Raw genomic sequence first — 26,214 nt, forward strand, 5'->3', positions numbered from 1 at the left:
CACACCAGATACTGAAAGCAAAGGTTCACATACTTTTGCCACTCACAGATATGTAATATTGGATCATTTTCCTCAATAAATAAATGGCCAAGTATAATATTTTTAACTTGGTTCTCTTTATCTACAATTAGGACTTGTGTGAAAATCTGATGATGTTTTAGGTCATATTTATGCAGAAATATAGAAAATTCTAAAGGGTTCACAAACTTTCAAACACCACTGTAGAAAGAGAGCTCATTGTGCTGCTCGCTTGACCATTTAATGATGATCTTTGTGCTGCAATGCTTTTCAGAAACTTGTCACTCAGCACTTAGTTTCTGAATTTACTGAAATTAGGTTATTTTTAATCCCAGTAATTGTGATCGTGTGCCAGGTACACGAGGGAGGCGGATGTATGTGCAGAAGTGTTCAGTTTAATAAAGTGTTATATATACAGTATATATATATATCAGGTGCATGCGCCACAGCACGCAGGACTGACATCATGTAGATTTTGGTAATCCTGTCCCACATTCAGCGCCTCACATAGAATGTGAGCCGCCCAGTGGGACACTTTTGGTAAGCAGAACTGGCGCTGCAGGATGAACCGAACACCGGGTTAAGGCGCCCGATGCCGACGCGCATCATTTTCCATTGATGAAACTGATCAATAGATGTAGTAGACATACCCACCTATTGGGGGACTATAATGTCAGCAGAACTCCTGAGTCATCCTTCATCTCTTTCCCCCTGTATGGATTCATCACTTCTTTTTTCTAACTAAGCCTCGGAAATCCATCAAATCAGCATGAAATATGAAATGGAGAAAGTGAGTCTGGCGGGGGAAAAAAGACACTAAAACCATTCTGATCAACCAAATCACAAAACGTCAGTAAAGTTTTAGGTCGCTGCATGTCAGTGTAGACTGAAATCTTCTGAATACAGCATCCAATTTATTATGGAATCAATTTTGTGCCAAAATGTTCATACAATACTTTTGAAATATCAAACAAAAACGACAAATCAAAATACAAAAAAACAAAAAAAAAGTCAATTTTTTTAGACTGGCAAACAAATTATTTGTGTAATCGTGCAAAATATCAGTCTATTACTCTTCAGAAACCTTTTATTTTTGTTCCGCGTCTTTCTCAGTTTTGTTTGCCGTAATTTATTTTGGTTGCGATTCCAGCTTTCTCGTTTGTGCTCCCTGACTTTTTGCTTGCAGTTTTGGCACAAACTTCACTTGTGGGTGGGCTGTCCAGGAATGCATTCCCATTGGCTAACTTGTGTTTGACTGACAGCTACGCTCAGCCATTCCCTACTCGGATTCTGGCGGACTGTTTGACGAGTGACCGATCCATTGGCGGTAAACAAGGATCGAGTGGACTTCAGTGGCACCTATGATACTGAATTTATATGAATTAATTCAGTATCATAGTCGCCACTGAAGTCCACTCCATCCTTGTTTACCGTCAATGGATCGGTCACTCGTCAAACAGTCCGCCAGAATCCGAGTAGGGAATGGCTGAGCGTAGCTGTCAGTCAAACACAAGTTAGCCAATGGGAATGCATTCCTGGACAGCCCACCCACACGTGAATTTTGTGCCAAAACTGCAAGCAAAAAGTCAGGGAGCGCAAACAAGAAAGCTGGAATCGCAACCAAAATAAATTATGGCAAACAAAACTGAGAAAGACGCGGAACAAAAATAAAAGGTTTCTGAAGAGTAATAGACTGATATTTTGCACAATTACACAAATAATTTGTTTGCCAGTCTAAAAAATTGACTTTTTATTGTTTTTTGGATTTTGATTTATCGTTTTTGTTTGATATTTCAAAAATATTGTATGAACATTTTGGCACAAAATTGATTCCATAATTTATAAGAACTTTACGATACACAGTCAGAAGGACAAGCACTCAGATTTCACCCTGTGTGTGTGTGTGTGTGTGTGCATGCGTACCTTACCAAACTGGAAAATCAGGACATGTTTGGTTTTTTTTTTTGGTTGGTTGTTTTTTTTTTTTTTTTGCTTATCAGAGATCTTCATGTGAGTTTTCCTTCAGTCTGTTTTTGAAAGTTATATATTTTCACTATTTGGAAAACAGATATTTATTTTAAAAATTAGCGTATTTGATTTTTGATTAAAGGTAAACAGATGATTAGACTGCGTGTGATTGTAACCTTTCAGAACAGAATAACCTGAGAGAGGCCAGTTGCAGTCGGCTAAATTTGAAAATTTTCCCAAAAAAATGTGTTAAATATTTTTATAATGAAATTAAACAATGTTTATTCACCATATAAACCTTTGCATCAAATTCTTTTCAGTCCCAATCAGCACATGTGTGATCCATAACTGGTCATAGCTGTGAAGTTTCATAAGATTAGTTTAGTGAGTGAATTTGTGATTAAATATCACACATTCTGTTTCGTTGTTCTGGCAGATCACAGCTTTTTATTCATTTATTACATATTTTTTATCATAAAGGTAACTTTCTCTATCTATGTAACTGTATTATATTATAGACAGACTACATCTGACGTATTCTTATGATATTGAGAGTAACGACAAATAATAAGGACAACAACCTTATCAATATCTGATGAATTCTTTAAGCAGCTCCGAAGTCCTGCATTATTAACGGCTGCTCTTCCTTCAGAGTTTTGTACAGAATCTGTTTTCCTGTATCGCCTTTGGCTCTTATCAGCTCGTTCAGTAAAACCCTCATTTGTTTCTGAGGTGTTTTCTCAGTTTTAACTTCTTGGTACTCCTCATTGGTGATCACCAACAGACTCAGGAGTTTGTCCAGGATGGGTTCCACACTGAAGGTTTTCTGTATCAGTACGTCCACATGCTGATCGATGAAGACGGCACCTGGAACGATCGAGCAGTGGGTTTTAATGAGGTGTGTTTATTAATGTTACATCTTTAATAACTGCACAGAGTTTCAGAGGCTTTTACACTAAATTCCTCTCAGGGATCAATAAAGTACATCTATCTATCTATCTATCTATCTATCTATCTATCTATCTATCTATCTATCTATCTATCTATCTATCTAATTAATGAGCGTTTAATATGACACTGCACTAACACACAGTGAGCTGTACTCTTATAGGGAAGTAATAATCAGATTAATGTGTCCCGAATGTCACACGCTATCCTTCATTATTGACCATTCAGGTTGAGAGTTGTGGCTTATAGCTAACACAGATTTTTTTTTTACTATCTTTTGTGATTGTTTCCTCCTGAAGGTGATCTAATCAAATAAGTGGTGCATATTTTCCACAAGAAAAAGAATTCTCTTTACCACATGGTCGTTTCAACTGATCCACCTGCAGAAAAGCAAAAAAGATCCATTTTTTATGATGACGTTGATCAATAAACCTAATTTTAATTTGCATTTAAAGTAAACAAATCTAAACATTTATAAACATCCTGAAACATCACTCTGCCACGACACCACATTGTTACTATAAAGCGTATTAAACTGGACCATTACTTGTCACTTAAACCTTCTGCATTTTTAATGTGTATCTTCCAATTATAGATAGAACAAGGCCAAAGGTCAGAGGAAACCTGACCATCACACCTGTATGTGCCTGTTAAACATTCACTCCAAATCCATGGGCATTAATATGGTATAATGAGCTCTTCTCTTCTCCTCTCTTCTCTTCTTGGAAGGCTTTCCACTAGATTTTGGGGCGTGGCTGTGGGGATTTCTGTTCATTCAGCTCCAGGAGCGTTCATGAGATCAGACCCTGATATCGGGATGTTGTTGAGGCTGCAGTTCTAGTTCATCCCAGAGGTGTTCAGTGGGGTTGAGTTCAGTCATGGCTCTGTGCAGGACACTTGAGTTCTTCACTCCAACCTTCACACACCATGTCTTCATGGAGCTCGTTGTGTGTCATGTAGGAGCAGGTTTTTGGTTCAGCACCTCAGTACCAGTGAAGGGAAATTTTAATTCTACAGCAAACAGGACATTCTAGACAATTATGGACTTCCAACTTTGTGGAAACAGTTTGGAGAAAAAAACATATGGGTGTGATGGTCGGGGGAGGGGGGATATACTTTTGGCCATACTTATAGTGCATCTTAAATTATTTTTAAGGTTTTCACTACACTCATGTTTTCAGGTCAAAGATATGTAAAAGATAAGTGACCACCTCAGTGATAAGGAAAGGTACATTTTAGTGTCTTTATTTCTCTGAGTGAAGAGAGTTATAGTTTCTGCAGTGGAGTGAAACAGCAACGTGAAGTTCACATACCTCCTCCAGAACTGGTATGACCTGAAGACAACAAACAAAGATACACTGATGTTTGACATAGTTTAGCTTTTCTTCAACTTAAATGTGGATCTTAGTTAACATTCTTCAGAATGTTGTTTACATTCAGAGATTAGTGCTGAGTTTATCAAAAGCATCGTAGCACAAAGATCATCATTAAATGGTAGAGCAATCAGCACAATGAACACACACTCTCTCTCTCTCTGATGCTCTTAGCATCTTAGCTTCTTGGGAATCTCAACCCAGATTAGTTTAGAGATTTGGATTTATGATTAAATGTCACACATTCATCTCATTAGTCTGGTGTGTTTACATGTCACTTATGAAAGCTAATGTTAGCTAGAGGCCATGTTTGGTCACGCTAGCATTATATTAATGAATAAATAATTATTAAGATGATATAGTCCGACATCCAACATAAAGTATATGATTTGAGATGCTTGTCATTCTCTGTTAGAGTCTTCATTTTACTGATTTCTTTTATACATTTAAAAAAAAACTGGGTTGCAGAAAATTGGATCTCTAAAAATCGACTTTAATCTGAACAAATCCAACATGGCGCATAAGCGGAGCGGTTACAGCTGAGAAACAGCACCCTCTATCGGTTTCGTCCGGCATTTCTCTGTTCAAACTTCAGCAGTAAAACAGTTCACTGTTTGTTTAAAGCTCAGGACAGAAACTCCAGTCAGAGCAGGAAAATAAACGAGTTTTTATCAGGAGTTAACATTGAGGCTCAAGTCTAGATCCTGGACTTAAGATGATGATCTGTTTATCCTGATGCTCACATTTCCGTGTCTGAGGCTCGAATGTTTATTTCCACTTCAGAACAATTAAAACACAAAAACACAGGAGTATTTCTGTCCTGTAAGAGAAAGAGGAAGCTCGTATGGCAGTGAGGAGAATACCATAAACCCCATCAACTCCATAAACCCCATCAACTCCATAAACCCCATCAACTCCATCAACCCCATCAACCCCATAAACCCTATCAACTCCATAAACCCCATCAACTCCATAAACCCCATCAACTCCATCAACCCCATAAACCCCATCAACCCCATAAACCCTATCAACTCCATAAACCCCATCAACTCCATAAACCCCATCAACTCCATCAACCCCATAAACCCCATCAATCCCATAAACATCAACTCCACCCATCAACCCCATCAACTCCATAAACCCCATCAACCCCATAAACCCCATCAACTCCATAAACCCCATCAACTCCATAAACCCCATCAACTATATATGGACATATCAACTTTCCCACATGTGGAAACAATGCTCTGGACAATGTTTACACCATGCATAAAGACACCTACAAAGCCCTATCCCTCCCCCACCTTGGGGCCTCAGATCACTCCACTGTTATGCTAATGCCAGCATACAGGCCGCTGGTTAAAATAACCAAACCAGCTACAAAGCAGATACGTGTGTGGCCAGAGGGGTCCTCAGAGGCACTCCAGGACTGTTTTTTCCACCACTGACTGGAGCATGTTCAGACAGGCGGCCACCTACAACAACATCACAGATCTACAGGAGTACACAGAGACCGTCACTGCCTACATGAGGAAGTGCATGGACGACGTTACGGTCACCAGAACCATCTCCATTCGGGCCAATCAGAAGTCATGGCTGACAGGGGAAGTCCACAGGCTCCTGTGGGCTTGGAACGCTGCCTTCAGAGCTGGGGACGAGGTAGGCCTGAGGACAGCTAGGGCCAACCTGTCACGAGGCATCAGGGTGGCCAAGAGACAGTATTCCAGGTACATTGCTGACTATTTCAACGACAGCAGAGACACCAGGAACCTGTGGCGGGGGATTCAGACCATCACAGACTACAAGCCCTCGCCGCAGACCTGTGACAACTCTACGTTTCTGCTGAATCAGTTGAGCGACTTTTTCGCTTGCTTTGAGGCAGACAACAGCATCACGGCACAGAAGACCCCACCACCTCCCGGTGACCAGGTGTTGACGCTGTCCCCTGACAGCGTGAGGAGAGCTCTCAGGATGACAAATGCATGAAAAGCCCCGGGTCCTGATAACATTCTTGGTCATGTCCTGAGAGACTGTGCCGAGGAGCTCACAGATGTCTTTACAGACATCTTCAACATCTCGTTGAGCTAGGCTGTTGTCCCCACGTGCCTGAAAGCCACCACCATCATCCCGGTCCCAAAGAAGCCATCTCCCTCCTGCTTCAATGACTATCGCCTGGTCAAACTCACTCCCATCCTCATGAAGTGCTTCGAGCGGCTAGTCATGCAGCATATCAAGTCTGCCCTCCCCCCCGGCCTGGACCCTTTCCAGTTTGCATATCAGTCCAACCGTTCGACCGATGACACCATCTCCACTGCCCTCCACTCAGCCCTCACCCACCTGGAGACAAAAGACTCGTATGTCAGAATGCTGTTCATAGACTTTAGTTCAGCATTCAACACAATCATTCCTCATGTAGGTGCATTGGTAATTATTAAGTGATCAATCTCATTAAATCTAGTCTGGCTAACGCGACTTCAAAGCTCTGCGAGCATTTGGTTTGGCAAAGATATTAAGCCCAACCGTTTCCCAAAGTGCGTGGTTGACCCGCCTCCCTGAAATGCCTCAGTTTGCTACTGGTCGAAGCCAGAAAAGGCTGTGACGAAGCTTAAACCAATCACATCACTCTTTCCTCTGACGTATGTGACGTGACGGGGCTAACTGGTAGATTAAACTCTTACCGAAGCCGGTCGGGAGCAAGGCGAAAACGTCCTTCCTTTCAATAAATACCTCCAGGGCTGCTATTTGCTCCGTTTTCAATGAGAACTTGCTCCATGTTCATAATGTTTCTAGTGAATGAAGCGCTTCTGGCATAGATTCTGTAAACAAACAATCTATGGCTTCCAGTTGCAGTTCTACTACGTCACTGCCTTGAACACGCCTCTACCCAGGGCCGTTGGAGATGCTCAAAGTTGATTGGCTCCCGATTTTTCGGGAGCTTGGAAGAGCTGTAGATAGCTTGCCTTGCCAGACTAAGCTAGCAACAGGCCCTCGTGTTGCATCCTGGGCAGGCCCAGGCTACATTAAATCAGTCTCATTAAATTTGAAGGTTAATAATTAAATTGAATCAGTCTCATTTGAATCGTTTGAATTGAATCAGTCTCATATTATCATTAAATCACTCATGGAATCAGTCTCATTAATTAATACCATTAATTTTGGTGCTTAATAATAAATTACCAAACAGCTAAATTACGGTAAGGCGGCATGGTGGTGTAGTGGTTAGCGCTGTCGCCTCACAGCAAGAAGGTCCTGGGTTCGAGCCCCGGGGCCGGCGAGGGCCTTTCTGTGTGGAGTTTGCATGTTCTCCCCGTGTCCGCGTGGGTTTCCTCTGGGTGCTCCGGTTTCCCCCACAGTCCAAAGACATGCAGGTTAGGTTAACTGGTGACTCTAAATTGAGCGTAGGTGTGAATGTGAGTGTGAATGGTTGTCTGTGTCTATGTGTCAGCCCTGTGATGACCTGGCGACTTGTCCAGGGTGTACCCCGCCTTTCACCCGTAGTCAGCTGGGATAGGCTCCAGCTTGCCTGCAACCCTGTAGAACAGGATAAAGCGGCTAGAGATAATGAGAGAGAGAGAGAGAGAATTATGGTATATTCCAAATTATTATGATCACTTACCATATTACACAACCTATATGCACCTTTAGAATTCTTTGGAGATTGGGCAACTTCGAGTATATTATTGGGCACAACAAATAGACACACAGTTTCAATAATAATGGAATTTATTATAACAAAGATAAAAATTGATAACAGTTGGAATCATTATATACAAATATGATACGGTGTGTGGGTGTGTGTGTGTGAGAGAGGCCTTGTGTGTGTGGCCTACACAGAAGAATTAGCTTTGTGTGGCTAGCTAAGGAGGGTGTGTCACCACATGGGGTTTGAGAACAAAGGATTTAGCTCTGGTTGCTAGCTAAAGGTGTGTTTGTGTGTGTCAGGCCTGGTGAGCTAGGTGACCACGTGTTTCTAAGTAACAAAGGACTAGCCGGTAGCTAATGTGTGCTTGTGTTTGACCACGTGGTAAGGCCTATGGCCTAGCAAAAGAAAGAAGCTAGTGTGGGATGCTAATTGAGGTGGGTTTGAGCACATGGTGAGGCCTAGATTAGCTTTGTGTTGCTAAGTGGACAAAGGAAAGCTAGCTAAAGTGTGTTTGTGTGTGTGGGGGAGGACCGCCACGTGTTAGAGACAAAAGATTAGCTCTGTGTAGCTAACTCCACGTGGTGGAGGCCTTGTGATCCCTTGAAACAATACAATTAGCCCTGGAGGCTAATGGAACAAAAGAATTAACCATGTGTTTAGCTAAGGTGTTTGTGAGGCCTGGTGAGCTAGTGACCACGTGTTTGTGTGTGTCAGGCCTGGTGGGGCCTGGTGACCACGTGTTTGTGTGTGCTTAGATTAACCTCATGTGGCTAAGCTAAGACAAAGGAATGCTAGCTCATAACACTACTAAATCCACTGAAATCTTGATGAGATCAAGATGTGTGATAAGGAAATTAAAGTGTTAGTAAGGGATAAAGAAGCATGCACAGCCTATCAAACAATTGAGAGATTACAGCAAAACAGAACAATCAACAATTCAACATGCTGCATGTCCATAGTGTAACAAATAAACGTTCCTGAGTGTAAATTCACACTATTTCAATAAAAGCTAATTCCTAAGACTAGGTTTTGCCCAAATGCCAAGTCTTACTCAGTATTGCCTCTAGCAAGATTATGAAGAGATGTTCCGAGACTTTTGGAGTTTCGCCGTTGTGGAGCATGTGAGTCGCTCCGAATGGAGGCGCAGAGAATTTCTTGGTCTGACGCGTGGTCGCTTGTGATGAAAAGAAAGTCTCTGATCAGACAATGTGCACAGAGAATTAATCAGGAGGAATTCAGGTCGCTCCTAATTTTAAATTAGCTGCCTGGACTGCAGTCGTACGTACTTATAAGGAACAAATGAAAAACCGGTTGTAACTCAAAACTGAGTTTAAAATTGCGCTATTCTGGACTTTTACCGTGGCCAGTGGTAAACAAAGAAATCGCGCTGAATCGTGGATCTTGCAAGAAAGAGAAGAAAAGACGTCTTATCTGGTTTTCTGGTGGAGGGTATCTCTTTGTGCGTCCAGATGGCTTGGAATCCGGACGAGAGAGATTCTAGGAGCTTCTGGGTGGTTTATGCCTTCATGGAGGATGTGACATTGGTGATCCCGCCCACGCGTGACATAGGTCAACGCGGAAGTTGGCTGATAGGAAATGTAGTTTCTTAAAGAGACGGACTGAATGTACCTACACTCAGCAGCTCATTCATAAACTGGACCAGCTGGGACTCAACACCTCCCTGTGCAACTGGCTGCTGGAATTCCTGACAGGGAGACCACAGACTGTACAGGTCGGCAGCAACTCCTCCAGCACCATCACATTGAACATGGGGGCCCCCCAAGGATGTGTGCTGAGCCCCCTCCTCTTCACTCTGCTGACCCACGACTGCACACCAACATCCAGCTCCAATCTCTTCATTAAGTTTGCGGATGACACGACTGTGGTGGGTCTCATCAACAATGGCGATGAGACTGTACAGGAGTGAGGTGAGCCTCTTGGCCATGTGGTGCAAGGACAATGATCTCCGCCTGAATGTGGAGAAGACAAAGGAGATTATTGTGGACTTCAGGAGAGCGCACACCCAGCATGCTCCACTATCTATCGACGGTGCTGCAGTGGAAAGGGTGAGCAGCACCAAGTTTCTGGGTGTGCACATCTCTGAAGACCTGTCCTGGAGCAGCAACACTGCATCACTGGCCAAAAAAGCCAAACAGCATCTGTACTTCCTCCGCAAACTGAGGAGAGCAAGAGTCCCGGCCCCCATCATGCACACTTTCTATAGAGGCACCATCGAGAACATCCTGACCAGCTGCATCACCGTGTGGTACGGCGCCTGCACCGTGTCCTGCTGCAAGACTCTGCAGCGCATCGTAAGAGCAGCTGAGAGGATCATTGGTGTCTCTCTCCCTTCTCTTATGGATATCTATAATTCCCGCCTCACCCGCAAAGCCATCAGGATTGCAGGTGACCCCACCCACCCATCTCACAGCCTCTTCAGCCTGCTGCCGTCGGGGAGGAGACTGCGGAGTCTCCGGGCCAAAACCAGCAGGCTCAAGAACAGTTTCTTTCACCAGGCAGTCAGGAGGCTCAACTCCCTCCCTGTTCTGCCCCTCCTCCCCCCTCTGCCCCCTGCCACAGATTCTGCCCGCACACCCCCCTGCCCCCCCTTCAGCATCTGACATCATGTCACCCTCACAGTCTCCCCCCCCAACACATACATACATGCATACATACACACACATACATACATATACTCTCAACGTTCATTAACACACTGAACTCAGGGACTGCACATTTCACTTTTTTATTGTTTATACTGCTTATTTCATGTTTACCTGCTATACCTCAAGTGCCCTTGACTGTTTATTTGCACCAATTTACGTGTGTGTGTGTGTGTGTGTGTGTGTGTGTGTGTGTGTGTGTTTAGTCTATGTCTAGTTCTTATCTAGAGTGTTTATACTGTTTATATTGTTTGTTTTTTCAATTATTCTATTTTTATTTATTGCATTGCCTGTTTGCACCGTGGGTCAGAGAGGACTGAAATTTCATCTGTGCTGTATCTCGGGCATGTAGAGCATATTTGACAATAAACTTGACTTGAACTCCATAAACCCCACAGAGTAAGAGATAAAAAGATACTGAACTCACGGCGAAACCGAAAGCGCGCTCTCTCTCTCTCTCTCTCTCTCTCTCTCTCACACACACACACACACACACACACACAGCATAAAAACACAACAATAACAAGAAAAAAAACATGTTTAGTGAGTGAGAGCTGTAAGAGATGTTAAAGTGACTCACCCCTGACATTGTGTCCTGATCTGAGCTGAATCTCAGAACCTGAACCAGAACCCTGCAGACCCGAAGCGCGCGCCTTCCCCCGGTATCACCAAAATCACCGCCCTTTTCACCGTCACTCAACTCGGTGACCTTTTTAAAGGTGTGGAACACCGATTAATCCGTACAGCAACGCAAATTAATAATAATAATAATAATAATAATAATAATAATAATAATAATGTGTATTAATGGTGATTTCCGTGTCAAGGCACAGAGCGGAAATGTTCTCACACTCACCCAGCAGAACTCACTGCTCCTCGTCCTGGTGGTGAGAGTCTGTCAAAGTAGTTTCACCTTTCATGGGTTTCATCAGTGTTCATGCATGTAGAGATAAATTCATGAAAAATGTGGGTGTAGCAGTTTGTATGGGTGGGTGGAGCACAGAAGGACGGCAGGCCAGAACTGAGTTCACAAAACTCTTTTATTTCACATCACAAATAAACAATAACGACAATTAATCTGACAACAACATTATTGAATTAAATTTAACAACAAAAAAATGCATTAGCTGTCTTTAATTCCTCCATATTTGGAGCAGTGGGGGGAATCCAGATGTTGGTAGAGAGTTCCACATCCTACCTGTTCTATACAGGAAGAGAGATGATGCTTGGTGTTAGATTTTGGGATGTTCACAGCATATGGGTGCCCGGTCGAGTCCCTCCTCCTCTGGGTTCAACCTGATCAGCTCGACAGATGGCTGCAGTTCTGTTTATTCACATAATATTTCTGTGTAAAATAACCTGAAAATTATTTGTCATTTGTAAATGTAAATGCAGAAGTTTATATCAGTGCATGGCCTGGCTGCGATATTTCATTATTTATTCTGATGCACTTACAATTAGGGTATTTGTCACCTGATTTTTTTCTTTTGCTCAAAGTATTTTTATTAGTTTTTTTTCTTCCGGTTGTACAAAATATAATATCAAATACAGCTTGATATATTTTAATACATTCCCATCCCACAGTCACCCTCTACCCTATTACACCGTTACAAATTTACAATATGACAAACTGTATTAAGTGTAATAAACAGTTTATACAAGACACAAGAAACATACATGAGTTTTAAAAAATGGGAAAAAGAAGAAAATAAATAATGTTCTGCCCTGCATGTGGTTTTCATGTTAAAAGTGCCAATTTGACTGTTAAAGAATGTTATTTGTACAATCGCACGCTTTTATTTTGAAGGCCGTATGGCCACAGGAAGTTGTATAACAGGAAATAGGAAGTTGGCCGATTGTTGTGTTTTTTGTTTGTTTGTTTGTTTGTTTGTTTGTTTTTTGCAGTCGTGAAACAGTTACAATCTTTTTTCTTTTTTTTATTAATTGAACAGTGGAAAAATACAAACTCTCAGGGAGGATATGGATTAAAATTAAAGATTAGGGGATTCATGTAAGGGGAAAAATACAATAACAAGTAAAGTGCATGTAAATTACATTTTAAATTAGGCATTTAAATGAACACATAACGGAGCAGAGACACAAAAAAGAAAAGGATTCATAAATTACAATAACAAATAACGAGCAATGTCTATACTTGTTTTTCTTGCAGTTTTGCAGTCTATTTTTTTTTTTTTTTGAGAGACAAAAAAAAAAAAAAAACATTTTAAAGTCATTAATAAATCCAGGGAAGGAAGGTTTACAGTTTCTCCATTTTGCACAGTGAATATGATATTTACCCTTTAATAAAATTATGTTAATAATGTCTGAGACAGAAGAGGGCAAATTATCCATGCAGAAAATAACATGATATACCGTAATTCAAAGGATGGAACATCATTAATTTTAAGTGATACCCAGTTTTTTATATCTGACCAAAAACAATGAGAAACAGGACATAAATAAAACAAATGTTCCAGTGTTTCATCATCACTATTGCAGAAGGAACACTGATCCACCTCAACATTAAATCTTTTTTTTAGAAGCTCTGCCGCAGGATCAATCTTATTCATGATTTTGAAATGTGTTTCTTTAACTTTAGGCAAAATAGGCCATTTAATACATTTTGAATATGCTTTGTATAAAGTGCCCAAAGTTACCAAATTAGAACCCTGCCAAGTTATCCCTCTGCAATAATCATGAAACATTTTGGATTTCAAAACATTACTAATGAATTTATTATTAAATTTTTTATCAGTCAGATTATATTCTCCAATCAATAGATTTGGTAGTACTGTTAAAGGATTATTGTATACTAAATAATTGTGAATCACCTGGGTCAAAGGTAAAGGAATCACATTACATATTTTGTTATATTCTCTTTGAGTACAGTTTAAGTTATATTTTTCTACAAAGTCTATGTAACTTAAAATGATACCATTACAATCCATTAAATCAGTTATAATGCCTCTTTCAAACCAATTACTTTTGAAGATTGATTTCCTATTTATTGTGATTACTCTGTTGTTCCATAAAGTTGAACTATGAGGAGAAAAAATTGTGGGTAAATATCATTTTCCAAAAATGAAGAATCTGTTTATGAAAATTAGACAATTTTATAGGGATCCTGTTCACATCAAAATCACATTTCAAAATAAAATCTAAACTTCCTATTTTCTGAAACAAAGAGCTTGGGATGTGAAACCACATTGAATTTGGCTGTGACAGACAAGATTTTATCCCATTTATTCTAAAGGTGCCGATCATAGATTCAAATTCTGGAGCTTTAATACCACCCTTGTCATACTCCTTAACGAGTTGGGACCTTCTAATATAGTGAGTTTTATTCCTCCATAAAAACTGGAAAATAACTGTGTTGGCTTTATTAATATTTTCTGAGGAAATATACAGGGAGTATGGGTGGCATGGTGGTGTAGTGGTTAGTGCTGTCGCCTCACAGCAAGAAGGTCCGGGTTCGAGCCCCGTGGCTGGCGAGGGCCTTTCTATGTGGAGTTTGCATGTTCTCCCCGTGTCCGCGTGGGTTTCCTCCGGGTGCTCCGGTTTCCCCCACAGTCCAAAGACATGCAGGTTAGGTTAACTGGTGACTCTAAATTGAGCGTAGGTGTGAATGTGAGTGTGAATGGTTGTCTGTGTCTATGTGTCAGCCCTGTGATGACCTGGCGACTTGTCCAGGGTGAACCCCGCCTTTCACCCATAGTCAGCTGGGATAGGCTCCAGCTTGCCTGCGACCCTGTAGAACAGGATAAAGAGGCTAGAGATAATGAGATGAGATATACAGGGAGTGGCAAGGATAAATCAGTTTGGAAATACCTTCCGCTTTAGATAAAGTGATTCTGCCAAAAATAATAAGGTCTCTGGTTAACCAGTGACTGAGTGATTTCTTCATATCTAATATAGGCTTAGAAATATTAGTGTCTTCTCTTCTAATTAAATTTGTAGATATCGTTAATCCTAAATATCTAACCTCAGATTCAACTCTAATTGAGGCAATAGAGGAGTCAGAGCTTGTGTGGATAGGGAGTAGTTCACATTTTTTAATATTAAGAGATAGTCCGAATGCTTTGGAGAAGACTGAGATCATATTGAGAGTTTTATCCACCATTGATTTATCTTTAAAAAAAAGATGTATCATCCGCAAACTGACTTATTTTAAACTCTTTGTTGAAAATTGTAATTCCTTGTATATCATTGGAATTATTGATAAGCAATGTTAATAGTTGTGTTGCCAATATAAAAAGCTTCGGGGAAATAGGGCATCCCTGTCGAATACCACGTAGCACCTTAAATCTAGGAGTCACTCCAGGGTTCAGAGAGACAGAGCTACTGATGTCAGTGTCTAGCATCTCAACAACATTTCAGAACTTAAACCCAAAACCCAAGAAGTGTAGCGTTTTCCACAAAAAGGGATGTTCAATGGTATCAAATGCCTTAAAGAAATCTAGAAACAACACATAACTATCTGTTTTAATATAATCTCTATAATCTAACAAATCAAGAATCAGCCGGGTATGGTTATGTATGTTCCTGCCTTTTACAAAAGCTGATTGACATCAACTAAATTTGTTAGACCCCATCTAATCTATTAGAGTACACATGTGCTAACAATTTGTAATCATTACATAGTAAAGTTATCGGCCTCCAGTTATCGAGTGACAGTTTATCCTTATTGGGCTTTGGGATTAAGGTGGTAACACCCTGTTTCATAGTAGGAGACAGGAGTCCAGTTGAAATACATTCCAAGAAGGCATTATAAAGCATTTCTCTAATATCTTTCCAAAAACAGGTGTAAAACTCCACAGTTAGACCATCAAGTCCTGGTGACTTCCCTTTTGACATCCGCCTGATTGCTCTATCCAATTCTTCAATTCTAAGCTCCTCCTCCATATGTTGCATAAAGTTCTCATCAATTTTTTGCTACATTCCCTAATTTTTGAGAAAAACAATTGACAGTCATCCTTTGAAAATTTGGATTTATACAAGTTGCTATAAAAAGTTCTTATTTCCTCATTGACTTGGTCTTGATTATCAGTGCTAATATTGTTAATGAGTAGCTTGTGAATTTTCTTTTTTGTTTGTCTTTGTTTTTCCAGACTAAGGAAATAGGAAGTATTTTTTTCACCTTCTTCAAGCCAACGAGCTCTTGAGCGAATAAATGCCCCTTTTGCTTTTTCCAGATATAGATTATCTAATTGGTTTTTCAGATTATTTAATCTGACTTGTTCTTCTAATGATAAGTCTGTTTTGTGACATAGTTTATTTATCTCATTAATAGTGTCTTATTGTTTTTGTTTTTTAACTTTAGAAATGCATTTACTTGTGCTAATGGCAGTTTCTTTAATTTTGAATTAAACCACTCCCATTTACTCAAAGGTGACATTTCTAATTCATTAATTTCTTTAACCAAATTTTTGGTTTCATTACAAAACTCCTCATGTTCTAGAAGACTACTATTAAATTTCCATAAAGGGTTAGAGATAAGCTCAAACCCACCCAACCGAAAAGACATTGAAATTGCACAGTGGTCAGTCAAGGGTGATGCTGATATTTCACATTTAAAGACCTCATTAATTAGGTTAGCAGAAATTAACCAATAATCTAACCTTGAGCATTGCCCATTGTTAGCGGGACAATACCAAGTATACTGTTTAGCATTGGTATTTCTCATTCTCCAACAGTCAATTAAACTTCCCTTAGAGATAAATTCACCTATAATTTCCTCATAATAGTGGCAATGTCCCCATGGAGGAAAACGATCCAACCAGAGGTCAGGGACCAATAAAAATCTCCTCCCACTATGACTTTGTCAGTAATATAAGTCACTTTCCATCCCTCCAGCAGCCTACTCATGGAAGAATAAAAATGTTTGTTCTGTGCCTTTTTGTTATAACCATATATACATAACAGAATATAGTTTGCACCATTAAATTCAATCGCCACCATTAGCCAACGTCCATTGATGTCACTTGTGTGATTAATAACATTCCCAGAAAACCTGTTGAACAGGATCATTACTCCAGCTGAATGTGATGTCCCATGACTGAAGAAAGCAGTGTCCCCCCCATTGTTGTTTCCAGAAATTAGTGTCAGCCTCCACTGAATGAGTCTCTTGCAAGAAAATAAAATTGCTCTTCTGCTCCTTACAAAAAATAAATGTTGCCTTACGTTTCACATTATTCTTTAATCCCCTAGTATTTAAAGAAATAAAAGATAACATTCACTAAATATCAAGTAAGCACGAAGAAAATGATGCGCAGGAATGAGTAACTAATATGTCCCTGTCATATTTCAACGTTAACATTTGTTGCAACAACCCTCGGAATATCTGAACATTAATAGAAGAGTCAGGCTACGTCAATGTACCCGTATTGTAGCAAGGTACACCTTGTAGAGTTGTTCAATTGGGGTCCAAACAGTGATTGTCAATCAGAGCATAACCTTCCTTCAGAAACGCTCATTTCCCCTTCTTCCTGGCTTCCTGAACCAATGGCCACAGCTTGGAACGAGCCTCCCGGTCTTCTTTGGAGAAGTCCTCTCTGAAGTGAATATGCATCTCGCTGCACACTCGCAGTTCCTTCGATTTTTTCCACATTTCATCCCGGATGGTTCTCATCCCGAACTGGATGATGATTGCCCTCGGCGTGTTGTTTGAGGTAGCAGCGGTGTTCTTCTTTCCCATACGGTGGACAGTATCCACGGTGTTTCGCAGCTGGTCCACAGACAGTGGCACAACTCTTGTGAGTATCCCGATGATTATTTCTCTTGTGTTTTCTCCATCCTTTTCAGGTAGACCAATCAGCCTCAGGTTCCATCTCCTCTTGTACTGAGCCTGTTCCTCATATGCATTTTTAAGCATGCTATTTTCTTTGTGGAGCTCATCAACTTTTTTCTGGAGCAGAATAATTTCTTGTTTGTTCTCTCTTGTAGCCGTCACATTAGCTTCTATGCGTTTATCAAAGCTTTTCAGCAGTTCAGTCTGTTCGTCCACTTTTCCAGTCAGAGCCTGGACTGCATGGAGAATGGCAGCACTGATGTTCACCTCTTCCTTTTTGTCATTTTCCCCCTTCATTTTCTTGGGGTTTGGACTTTTAATTGGCGTATGAGTCAAGTTAATTCTGGTTTCTTTAGGAGACTTTTCATCTACCTCAATATCTTCAGTGTCACTGTCTTCACATGCCTCGTGGAGAGCGGTTAGATGGTGGTCATGGTCGGACATATCAGCACGCAATCCGTCTTCTTGAAAGTGTCAAAAAAACCTCTCGTAAGTATAGATGTTTTACAGAAGTACTGTGTAGAAAGATACCCAGGTGAAGGTTTTAGGTTGTTGCGCAAAAATCACTATTCAGGGACTAAATGCTTTTTTTTTTTAGCAGAACCTGCAAAGGTGCTGCCTCTCACTCCGCCATCTTGGATCCTCCCCCGATTGTTGTGATCGATGCATGGCTGCATCTATATGGGTTTTCTCAGTCAATTCAGAGTAATTTCGTGCCTGAATCCCTCAGAAAGCAATGGCTGGAAGTGTTTGACAATGTTTATATGTTATGCATTTTATATCAATGTGTTATGAGCGCATATTTGTAAGTTTAGTAACTACTTTAGTACATTTAAGTCAAAGATGGCATACAGTAGCTGAAAGAAAGTCACTAGCTACATGACTGACTTGTGTTTATATTGTGTGTAGCAACATATTCAACTGTTTAATAACAATGACATTTGTATGTCTTTTCTAGTTTCACTCCGTTTCAGTGCAGTCCATCCTGAGTTGTAAGCTGTGAAAGAAGTAATAAAAGGAGCACGCACGCTCGCTTCGTGGCTCTTTGAAAAGGAGTTTGGCTGGCTATTTATTCTATGTTAGCATGAGGAGTACGACACAGAGAGAGAACAGTACAAATAAATTTAATAAATACATTTATTAAAATAAAATAAAAGGGGGGTTTGTATGTATGATTTTAAAATAAAATTTTGATGTGTCTTTGCCAGTCCCTGACTCACAACAGAGTTTAATAGTAGAAAGAATTACAGCCAGAGCTTTGTTTGTTTGTTTGTTTGTTTGTTTGTTTGTTTGTTTGTTTGTTTGTTTGTTTCTTGCTTGAAGTGATATAAGCAGTTGTTTAGGGCCTCCGAACCACCAGGGGGCGCCAGGATATTTTTAAATAGATATGCAAAAAAAATCACACTACTATCATTTGGCAAATAATGTGTATGTGTTAATGAGCTGCACAGAGTCCTGTGATGGTGTGGAAAGAACAGAACCTGCAATTTACGGAAGTAAATGAGATAATTATCCTAAATAATATCAGAAGATCATGAAGAAGCAGCGATCATGAAGCATTCATATTAATCTGTGGTAGGAAAAAATGCAAAAATAAAAAAACAGCAGAAAAAAAACAGACCCGAAGCACCAGTAAGAAATGAATGCTAATTGATTAGATTTCAATGTATTGACTTTTTGATGATTGTTGATGTTTTTAATAGAAGTTAGAAGTGAGTATGAAGTTAGTGTTGAAAGCAGGAAGTGTTCGGTTGAAACGCAGCAAGCTGCAATGTGAGCTCATACTGTTAGCTACAACAACACTGGCCTTCTGACTCGTCCAAAATAGTCACATTAAAGCTGTACTGCCTTCCAGATTTTTCAAGTGTAGATCATAAAAAGAATTTTCCCAACACCCAGTTATTTTTGTTTAGTGACCGAAAGCTACTGAATTTGAATTACAGATTTTCAATTTTATTTTTTTTAAATAGAACAATTAATGAATTTATCTCCATGTGGCCCTAAATTCTCCGCTTTTTTTTTCCTGCTTCACCATGACCCAATTCACGATACTGCATCATGCATCCCGTGGTGGGCTTTCCCCGTTCACACAAGGCATTGTGGGATACAAATTTGAAACAGGAGAGAAAAATGGAGGACGTGAGTGTGCGAATGAAACGTGAAAGAGCAACGACAGTAACAGAAAGCGAGAAGAAAAGACGTTATGTTATATACGAAGGAAAGGAAACGCAGGACCAAACTAATAAATATGGGCGCTCAGCGAGCACCTCGGTGTGATCAGCTGTTCGTTTAGCAACAGAATGATGGAACTGTCAGTGCACGCTCAAAAGGAAACCTGTAGATGGCAGTAATGCAACACTGTGGATGCCAGCTGCCATAAAACCCAAAAGAAGAAGAAGAAGGTAAACCTGCGCATGCGCACACGGACTTCCTCTGTCTGCTTGACTGCGCCAAGCGAGCGATTTCATGCACATTATTTGCTTTAATCCCCTCAAATTAAATAACTTCCCCGACACAGAATGGCCTGATATTTTGTGAGATATTACAGAAATATACAGATATCACAATCACCACATTTCAGAAGGAACTAAATTTCAACGAGTTTATGAAATTGAAAGGCTTTAACTTTGTTTATTTTTGCATATAAATGAATATGATCAGTGTGGGTGGGGTCTCAGAGTGAGCTGTCACTCAGGGCCCCCAAATGTTAGCAACAGTGTTGATTATAATGGACTTTGATATAAGGGATAAAGGTCAGGTTTCACTGTGAGCACCTAAAAGCAAAATTATATTTCTTACTTTTTATTTTTTCAGTGACCTTCAAAATTATATGAATCCAGTTTAGTCGTAGTGAAGACATGGGCGGAGACGATGGACTCACACAATGCAGTGCAGCTAAACTCGTTAAGTCTGATGCTTTGCAAAAGTGACATCAGAAACAAGATTTTCATTTTCAGAACATTTTTTACATTTATTGTTTGATAAATATACACGTTATATGCTTTTGTGTTTTTTTTCCTTTTATTTTTGCAAATGAACCCTTTCATGTCTTTCAACCTGTGGCCTTACAAAAAAAGTTTTAACTTTTTAAACACGTCAAAGGTCAAGACTGAGCAGAGATTTAAACACATGAATAAATAAACAAAAAGCAATTTTATATAACAATTTATTTACACTAATTCACAATCTGATGGTGACACAAACTAATCACTCAGATCATTTGTTGGTGTTTTGATGCTTCAAAGAGGTAGCAGACCACATTAACACACACACACACACACACACAGATACTGCAGATGTGTTTTGAAAGACGACGGATTGCATTGATGACTTCAGGACGCAGTTCAGTGGAAACACAAACATCCCCACTGTTCTCCTGATAGAGTCCGAGTGAAAAGAGCAAAGAATATAAAGTTCATCGTGATGATTTCTACACTTTATTGTGTTTGCAGATGACCCACCGTCCACACACTAACGTTCTCCTTGTGGAAGAGAGAACACTGTGCTGAATCTCACACTCGATTCTGTACAAGCCACCAAATGAGTCCATAATACAGCTGTGTTCCCCTACGCACCCATCGTGTGGAATGATCCAGAAGGCCGTACTGCAGTTTGCTTTCTGAAACCGTGGACGAAGGGGTGTGTAAGTGTGAGCAGTAAAGTAGTGCCCTAATTAGTGCACTAGCTAGTCAGCAAGCTCGCACGCTGGCATCAGAACCTCGTCCACTTGTGTAGCAAGTGCTCATGTGATGTCATTCACTTCCTGAAGAAGTCGACGGGGACGTGTTAAAACGTGGACGTATTTTGGAAGTCCGTTAATGTTGCCAGACGTCTGCCATCTCCTCTGACTTTGTCAGTGTCTGCGATCCTGCTTTCACTGGTGAGATGTTCAGACTGGCCAGAACTTCCTGAGCGCTTTTCCCAAGCATGCTCTGCACGTCACAGACAAATCGGTAGACGTAGCGCTTGCCGGCCGTTTTGTGGATGATGTTCTTGTGGTAGTAGTAGCGCAGGCCACGGCTCAGCTTCTCGTAGTTCATTTTGGGTTTGTTCTTGCACTGACCCCAGCGTTTAGCCACCTGCGTGTGAGACGAGCAAATGATCAGCCTGCTCCTCACTCACTTTATACACTGACAGTAAAAAAAGAATATATCCTTGAGTGTACGACACCAGCAGGAACTAACGGCACTGTGTGGAAACTAAATCAGGAATTTCTGTTACAGTAAAATAATCAGGGTGGTGCTGTGTAAAGTAGAGCAGAGTCCTGAAGTGTTTTATTCCTCTTACACCACAGCAATGAGCAGAAATTTCATTTGCTAAAGAACGGCACGTCATTTTTTAATCTTCTCTAGTCATGTTTAATGTTGTTTTGTTCCTGTTCTCACTTTCATTATGGCGGCTATAAATATAGTCTCTCTCTCACCAGTAAGGAAGTGTAAACTCCTCTGTCTTGAAGACGTCAGAAAAATTAAAGTTACAGCTTCAGCTCTGATACTGAAACTGGAGACTCCTTCCAGAAATGTGAAATAAACGTCTCCTTATTTTAATGAGAACTTCACAACAACAGTTAAATTTTTTTTCTAGAGGAACATCTGCCGTATGCGCCCCAATGAATGATCTGTTACCATAGAAACGATAACATATTAAAACAAGTACATTAATATTAATATAAACCTGCACCACTGTCAGAGCTGCTGTTCTGGAGAATTAATCAACACCTTCTGACCAATCAGAGTCCAGAACTCAGCATCAGCGCCGTGGTGTAAAATGAAATCATGAATAAAGTATGAGTGGAAACTTCGTGTAAAATGGATGACTGTGACTTTTTTTTTTCTTTCGTACCTCCGCAGGGTCGGACATTTTGAATTCCCAGCCGTCACCAGTCCAGCTGATGAAGGTGTGACACGCTGAGTCTAAGAGAAGCTCCAGGAGGAACTGCCACAGCTGGATCGGCCCTGATCCTAGAAAAAGAACAGCTCGTGATCATGTTTAATTTGACTTTATTCTGGTCTGATGTTTTGGGTTCAGCATGGAACCTTCACGGATTTGTCCCATGAAGCAGCCGACAGACCCTCAGGGTTCCAGTTTTGATGGAACTGTGATTCCGACTCGGACCGGGACCGATCCGTGCACTTAACTGTAAAAATATCTCACCTGGGTAAGCGGACATCCCCGGAGACACCTCGCCATCTCTGTCTAATCTCTGAGACGTGGCGGTGCGTCTCTTCACCACACGAGGAGAAAACGTCTCGGAGGTGAGAGGAACCGGAGACGAGGATGACGGAGGATGAGCGAGCAGCTGGCTGCAGTAAGCGGGCGAGGAATAATCCGTCCAGTACGGTACGGGTTTGCTTTGCGTTTTCGTCTCGTATAAAGCGTAGGTCCTCTCTGAATCACCTGCACCATGAAGATGATGACGGGATTAGATCAGATTTATGCAGAAAAGGTTTAGTGGATGTTTAAGGACAACTGGAAACCTGGTGTGTCATACCTGCATGCTCTAAATCAGATGCCGCTCTGTGATTGAGCTGTTTGGTGGTTTGGTAAAGTCCACTGGCATCCACAGCCGAGCCAAACGGGACGCTCTGGGACGGTGGACACGGCGGAAACAGACTCTGATAAGTCTGAGTGGCTGAATCCTGAAAACCTCCTGTCTGTCTGTCCATCACCAGAGTGTCTGGAACTGAGGAAGGAAAGACAGACAGACGTGTTATGATGAATACTCACAATTTATCACTGAATTTCACAAACACACACACACACATACACACACACACCAGTCTGAATGTGTGCTGCTTTGTAAGCTTCCAATCCTGAATAACCAAGTTCACATGTCAAATAAATCCACTCGACTTCCTGTACAGAGGTGGCTCTTATTCAGTCATAACTCAGTGCTGAATATCGCACAGTAAATGTTTACTCGTCTGCCAGTTTGGATGCGAGATGCAGCATTTGGGAAGGAAAATTTTCATTAGCTGAGCAGATAGAATTATTCTTTATTTTATAATAATTGTTTAAGCTCATCAGGCTGGATCTCAAGTACGGACCTTTAAAAGAGAATTAACTCTGAATCCATTGTCTGAACTCATGGTGCAGGAGTAGTGACGATATTTTACTATAAGATCGAGACACTTACCGTTAGTGTATGACGTCCAGCTGTTAAACTCTGGGAATGTTTCCAGATTGAATAATCCAGGGTCAGTGGATTGAACTTGAAGAAAAGGAAATGGAATTAATTCACGCAGTTTTATGGAAAACATGGAAAACTCAAATCCCTGCCTGCAGCATGGACAGTGTTGAGAGGATACTAGTTAGCTAAAAAGCTAAGCACTGAGCATGGTACATGCTACACTCACACTGCATACGAAGGAATCTGTGGTTATAGTGGACGAGCAGGATGCAGCTCTCACACAGAACAAAGAGTCCACCACCTGCGAGCTAACCTTTGACCTTTTGAGTCGTAGATCAGGGTTTCCTCATGTGCACAGACTACAGCTCAAATAAAACTCGCTAAAAGTTTTACAGTCACATCTTCCTTAAGGGATTTAATCTTCAACACTGCTGACTGATGATGATGATGAAATAATTAAACAGTGGACAGGATTCTGAGATACAGAGCTGCGTTAATCATCTTCATCAGTGGATTCAAATACTTTCCAACATTGAGATCAATAAATAAACAAATCCTTGGTCTCTGTTCCTCATTAGGACTCAGAGGCGTCCGTTTGGTTTGATTTTGTCTCAGTTCATTTTCACTCCTGATGTTAACCTTTAAACCCTTAAGACTTAACTCTGGCCCTTCAGTCTGCAGTGTTCGAATCCCAACTGAAGGAGCTCTGCAGCAGAGGAAGTGAAGATTAGCTGTGACTTGGTCTTACCTTTGGAGACGTTCATGTGCTCCTTGTGTGTTTCTGCGTACGCGTCCATGTACTGCACCTGGCCCGGTCCTTTACTGTCTAACAAAAAGGACAGGTCTTCACCATTGTAGTCTGTGGGTACATTATTAGAAATATGACAGTGAATGAATCCTGACATCATCAACCAAATCTTATCTTAAAACCTCTTTTAAAAAAACACCTCTCTTTTGTCGCACAAATTCATGAACAAAACAGAACCGTGGTCATTTCACCAACTGGTGCACGGACCGAGCGAGCGACCAAGGGAGCGACCCCACCTTACTGAGCAAGCTTTAGTCTAAACTGCAAAAAAAAAAAGGGAGGAAGCAGGCTGAGGACGGAGAGATGATGAAAAGGGGAGGAGAGGGGCTGCTAAATCTGTTCGAGAAGGAAGTCTGGAGGAAAGGATTAGGAAAACAGGGAGGGAGCTGTGAGAAAAGAAAAAAACCCCGGGTGTATCTTTAACCTGCCACCCCTCGGTTCTGCATTTCTGCACCCCGTGTCCTCACTACGTCCCTAAAAGACCCTGACGAGTCATGAGTTAGTGCCGTGTCAAGGCCCAGCACGCTGTTTGTGACAGAGCTGCTGAGATTAGCGCTTTACAGCTGAAGGACACAGGAAATGTTTTGCACGAACACTCAGGAAACGTGAGCAGAGAAATATTGAGACGACAGAGATGACCGCTCACCTTAACGACCGCGGGAGAGATGTGTACACATTACAGGATAAAAATACTTCAAATATTTCAGTTCCCCAGCAACCAGAAATTTACTCAAACCCTATTTTTCAGAACCAAGAACCTTTTTCTAATCCTCAGGGGGAAATTTTAATTCTGGTGTTCATTCACACGGCGGTCCTGCTGCTTTCAGACTTTCATACTGTCATTTAAAAAAAAAAAATCACATGAAGGTGAAAATTTCTGAAGTGTTCATTACCATAGGAGCTGAAATCAAATCCCACAGGAACCTCCTGAGTCCTGAAGTCCTCGGAGTAATAACCAGCCTGATACAGCTCCATCTGAGGGACAACGAACATCACTATGAACATCACCGTGAACATCACAACCAACATCATCATCAACAACAGCTTTAAATAGCCCGGCAGGGAGAAAGGATGAATAAATGAACAGACAAATTTGTTTGTAAACAAACAAATTTAATGAACTTCATGAAGAAATTAACTTAAAATTAACATTTTATGATATTTAAAAATGTTTAGATTTTTGTTATTGATTTTCAAAAAACTATTTTTATTGATTCATTCACAGTGAGTGAATGAATAAAAAATAGATAGATAGATAGATAGATAGATAGATAGATAGATAGATAGATAGATAGATAGATAGATCAAATAAATGAATCCCCAGTGTGGTTCGGGTTTGGTGTTACTCGTGTATTCCGCGGTCCATTTCACGCCGCTCGAATTTTACTCACAGTAAACAATTAACTAAATAAATAAACAATAACAATAATAAAGAATTCTGATATTCAGTTTATTCTCATTAAAAATATATATAAAGTTATTTTAAATTGACAGTGATTTTACAACACAGCATGTGATTGTAGGTAAACAAACAAATAAACAAACACCCACCCAGTAGAGCTCTGGTTTTGTGTTACTCTGTACTTCATGGTCAATTTGACTCAAAACAAACAAACAAACAATTGAATAAACAAATTATGAAAAATTCAGTTCCCTCCCCCTTTTAAATCATCAACAGAACTGAAATAAAATCAACTATAAAACTTAACACATCACTGAGTAACTATTATTATTATTATTATTATTATTATTATTCTCTAGCCCTGAGGGTTTGGATCTCAGTGAGCGGAACCCGGTACCTTCAGAGTCCTCGCGCGCGTTCCGTTCTCCTCCGGGCTCGAGCGCTGCAGGTTCAGATTGCGTGTCTCGCGCTCAC

The 26,214-nt window shown here is 40.6% G+C and overlaps 2 protein-coding genes across 5 annotated transcripts; both read right to left on the reverse strand.

Annotated features, from left to right (window-relative positions):
• Positions 1 to 2,242: 2,242 nt before the first annotated feature.
• Positions 2,243 to 11,567, reverse strand: pycard (PYD and CARD domain containing). The gene is made up of 5 exons (XM_060901017.1): positions 11,470 to 11,567; positions 11,194 to 11,322; positions 4,248 to 4,268; positions 3,290 to 3,314; positions 2,243 to 2,853 (listed from the first exon to the last, which is right to left on the reverse strand). Exons 2-5 carry the CDS (start codon positions 11,200 to 11,202, stop codon positions 2,591 to 2,593), a joined length of 318 nt encoding a protein of 105 aa, XP_060757000.1. The 5' UTR covers positions 11,203 to 11,322; positions 11,470 to 11,567; the 3' UTR covers positions 2,243 to 2,590.
• Positions 11,568 to 20,402: 8,835 nt separating this feature from the next.
• Positions 20,403 to 26,214, reverse strand: etsrp (ETS1-related protein). Of its 4 annotated transcripts, none has more exons than XM_060900505.1 (8): positions 26,138 to 26,214; positions 25,232 to 25,313; positions 24,279 to 24,389; positions 23,537 to 23,611; positions 22,892 to 23,083; positions 22,555 to 22,797; positions 22,243 to 22,361; positions 20,403 to 21,479 (listed from the first exon to the last, which is right to left on the reverse strand). In XM_060900505.1, the coding sequence occupies exons 2-8, from the start codon at positions 25,311 to 25,313 to the stop codon at positions 21,216 to 21,218; spliced, it is 1,086 nt and encodes a 361-aa protein (XP_060756488.1). In that variant the 5' UTR covers positions 26,138 to 26,214; the 3' UTR covers positions 20,403 to 21,215. The 4 variants fall into 4 exon arrangements, with proteins under 4 accessions (XP_060756488.1, XP_060756489.1, XP_060756487.1 ...); XM_060900506.1 differs by lacking the exon at positions 26,138 to 26,214 and adding an exon at positions 25,890 to 26,107 and having other exon boundaries at positions 24,279 to 24,356; XM_060900504.1 differs by lacking the exon at positions 26,138 to 26,214 and adding an exon at positions 25,890 to 26,107.

Source organism: Neoarius graeffei, chromosome 19 (assembly GCF_027579695.1).
Source record: "Neoarius graeffei isolate fNeoGra1 chromosome 19, fNeoGra1.pri, whole genome shotgun sequence".
NCBI classification, from domain to species: Eukaryota; Metazoa; Chordata; class Actinopteri; order Siluriformes; family Ariidae; genus Neoarius; species Neoarius graeffei.

Excerpts from the sequence above, each read along its gene's own strand:
- pycard (XM_060901017.1), bottom strand. Across the intron at positions 3,315-4,247 it reads TCATACCAGTTCTGGAGGAG|GTGGATCAGTTGAAACGACC; the intron begins GTATGTGAACTT and ends GCTTTTCTGCAG. Across the intron at positions 2,854-3,289 it reads TCAGTTGAAACGACCATGTG|GTGCCGTCTTCATCGATCAG; the intron begins GTAAAGAGAATT and ends CGATCGTTCCAG.
- etsrp (XM_060900505.1), bottom strand. The coding sequence starts at position 25,313 with ATGGAGCTGTATCAGGCTGGTTATTACTCCGAGGACTTCAGGACTCAG. Across the intron at positions 23,084-23,536 it reads CTGGACGTCATACACTAACG|TTCCAGACACTCTGGTGATG; the intron begins GTAAGTGTCTCG and ends TTCCTTCCTCAG. Across the intron at positions 22,362-22,554 it reads GGGGATGTCCGCTTACCCAG|GATCAGGGCCGATCCAGCTG; the intron begins GTGAGATATTTT and ends TTCTTTTTCTAG.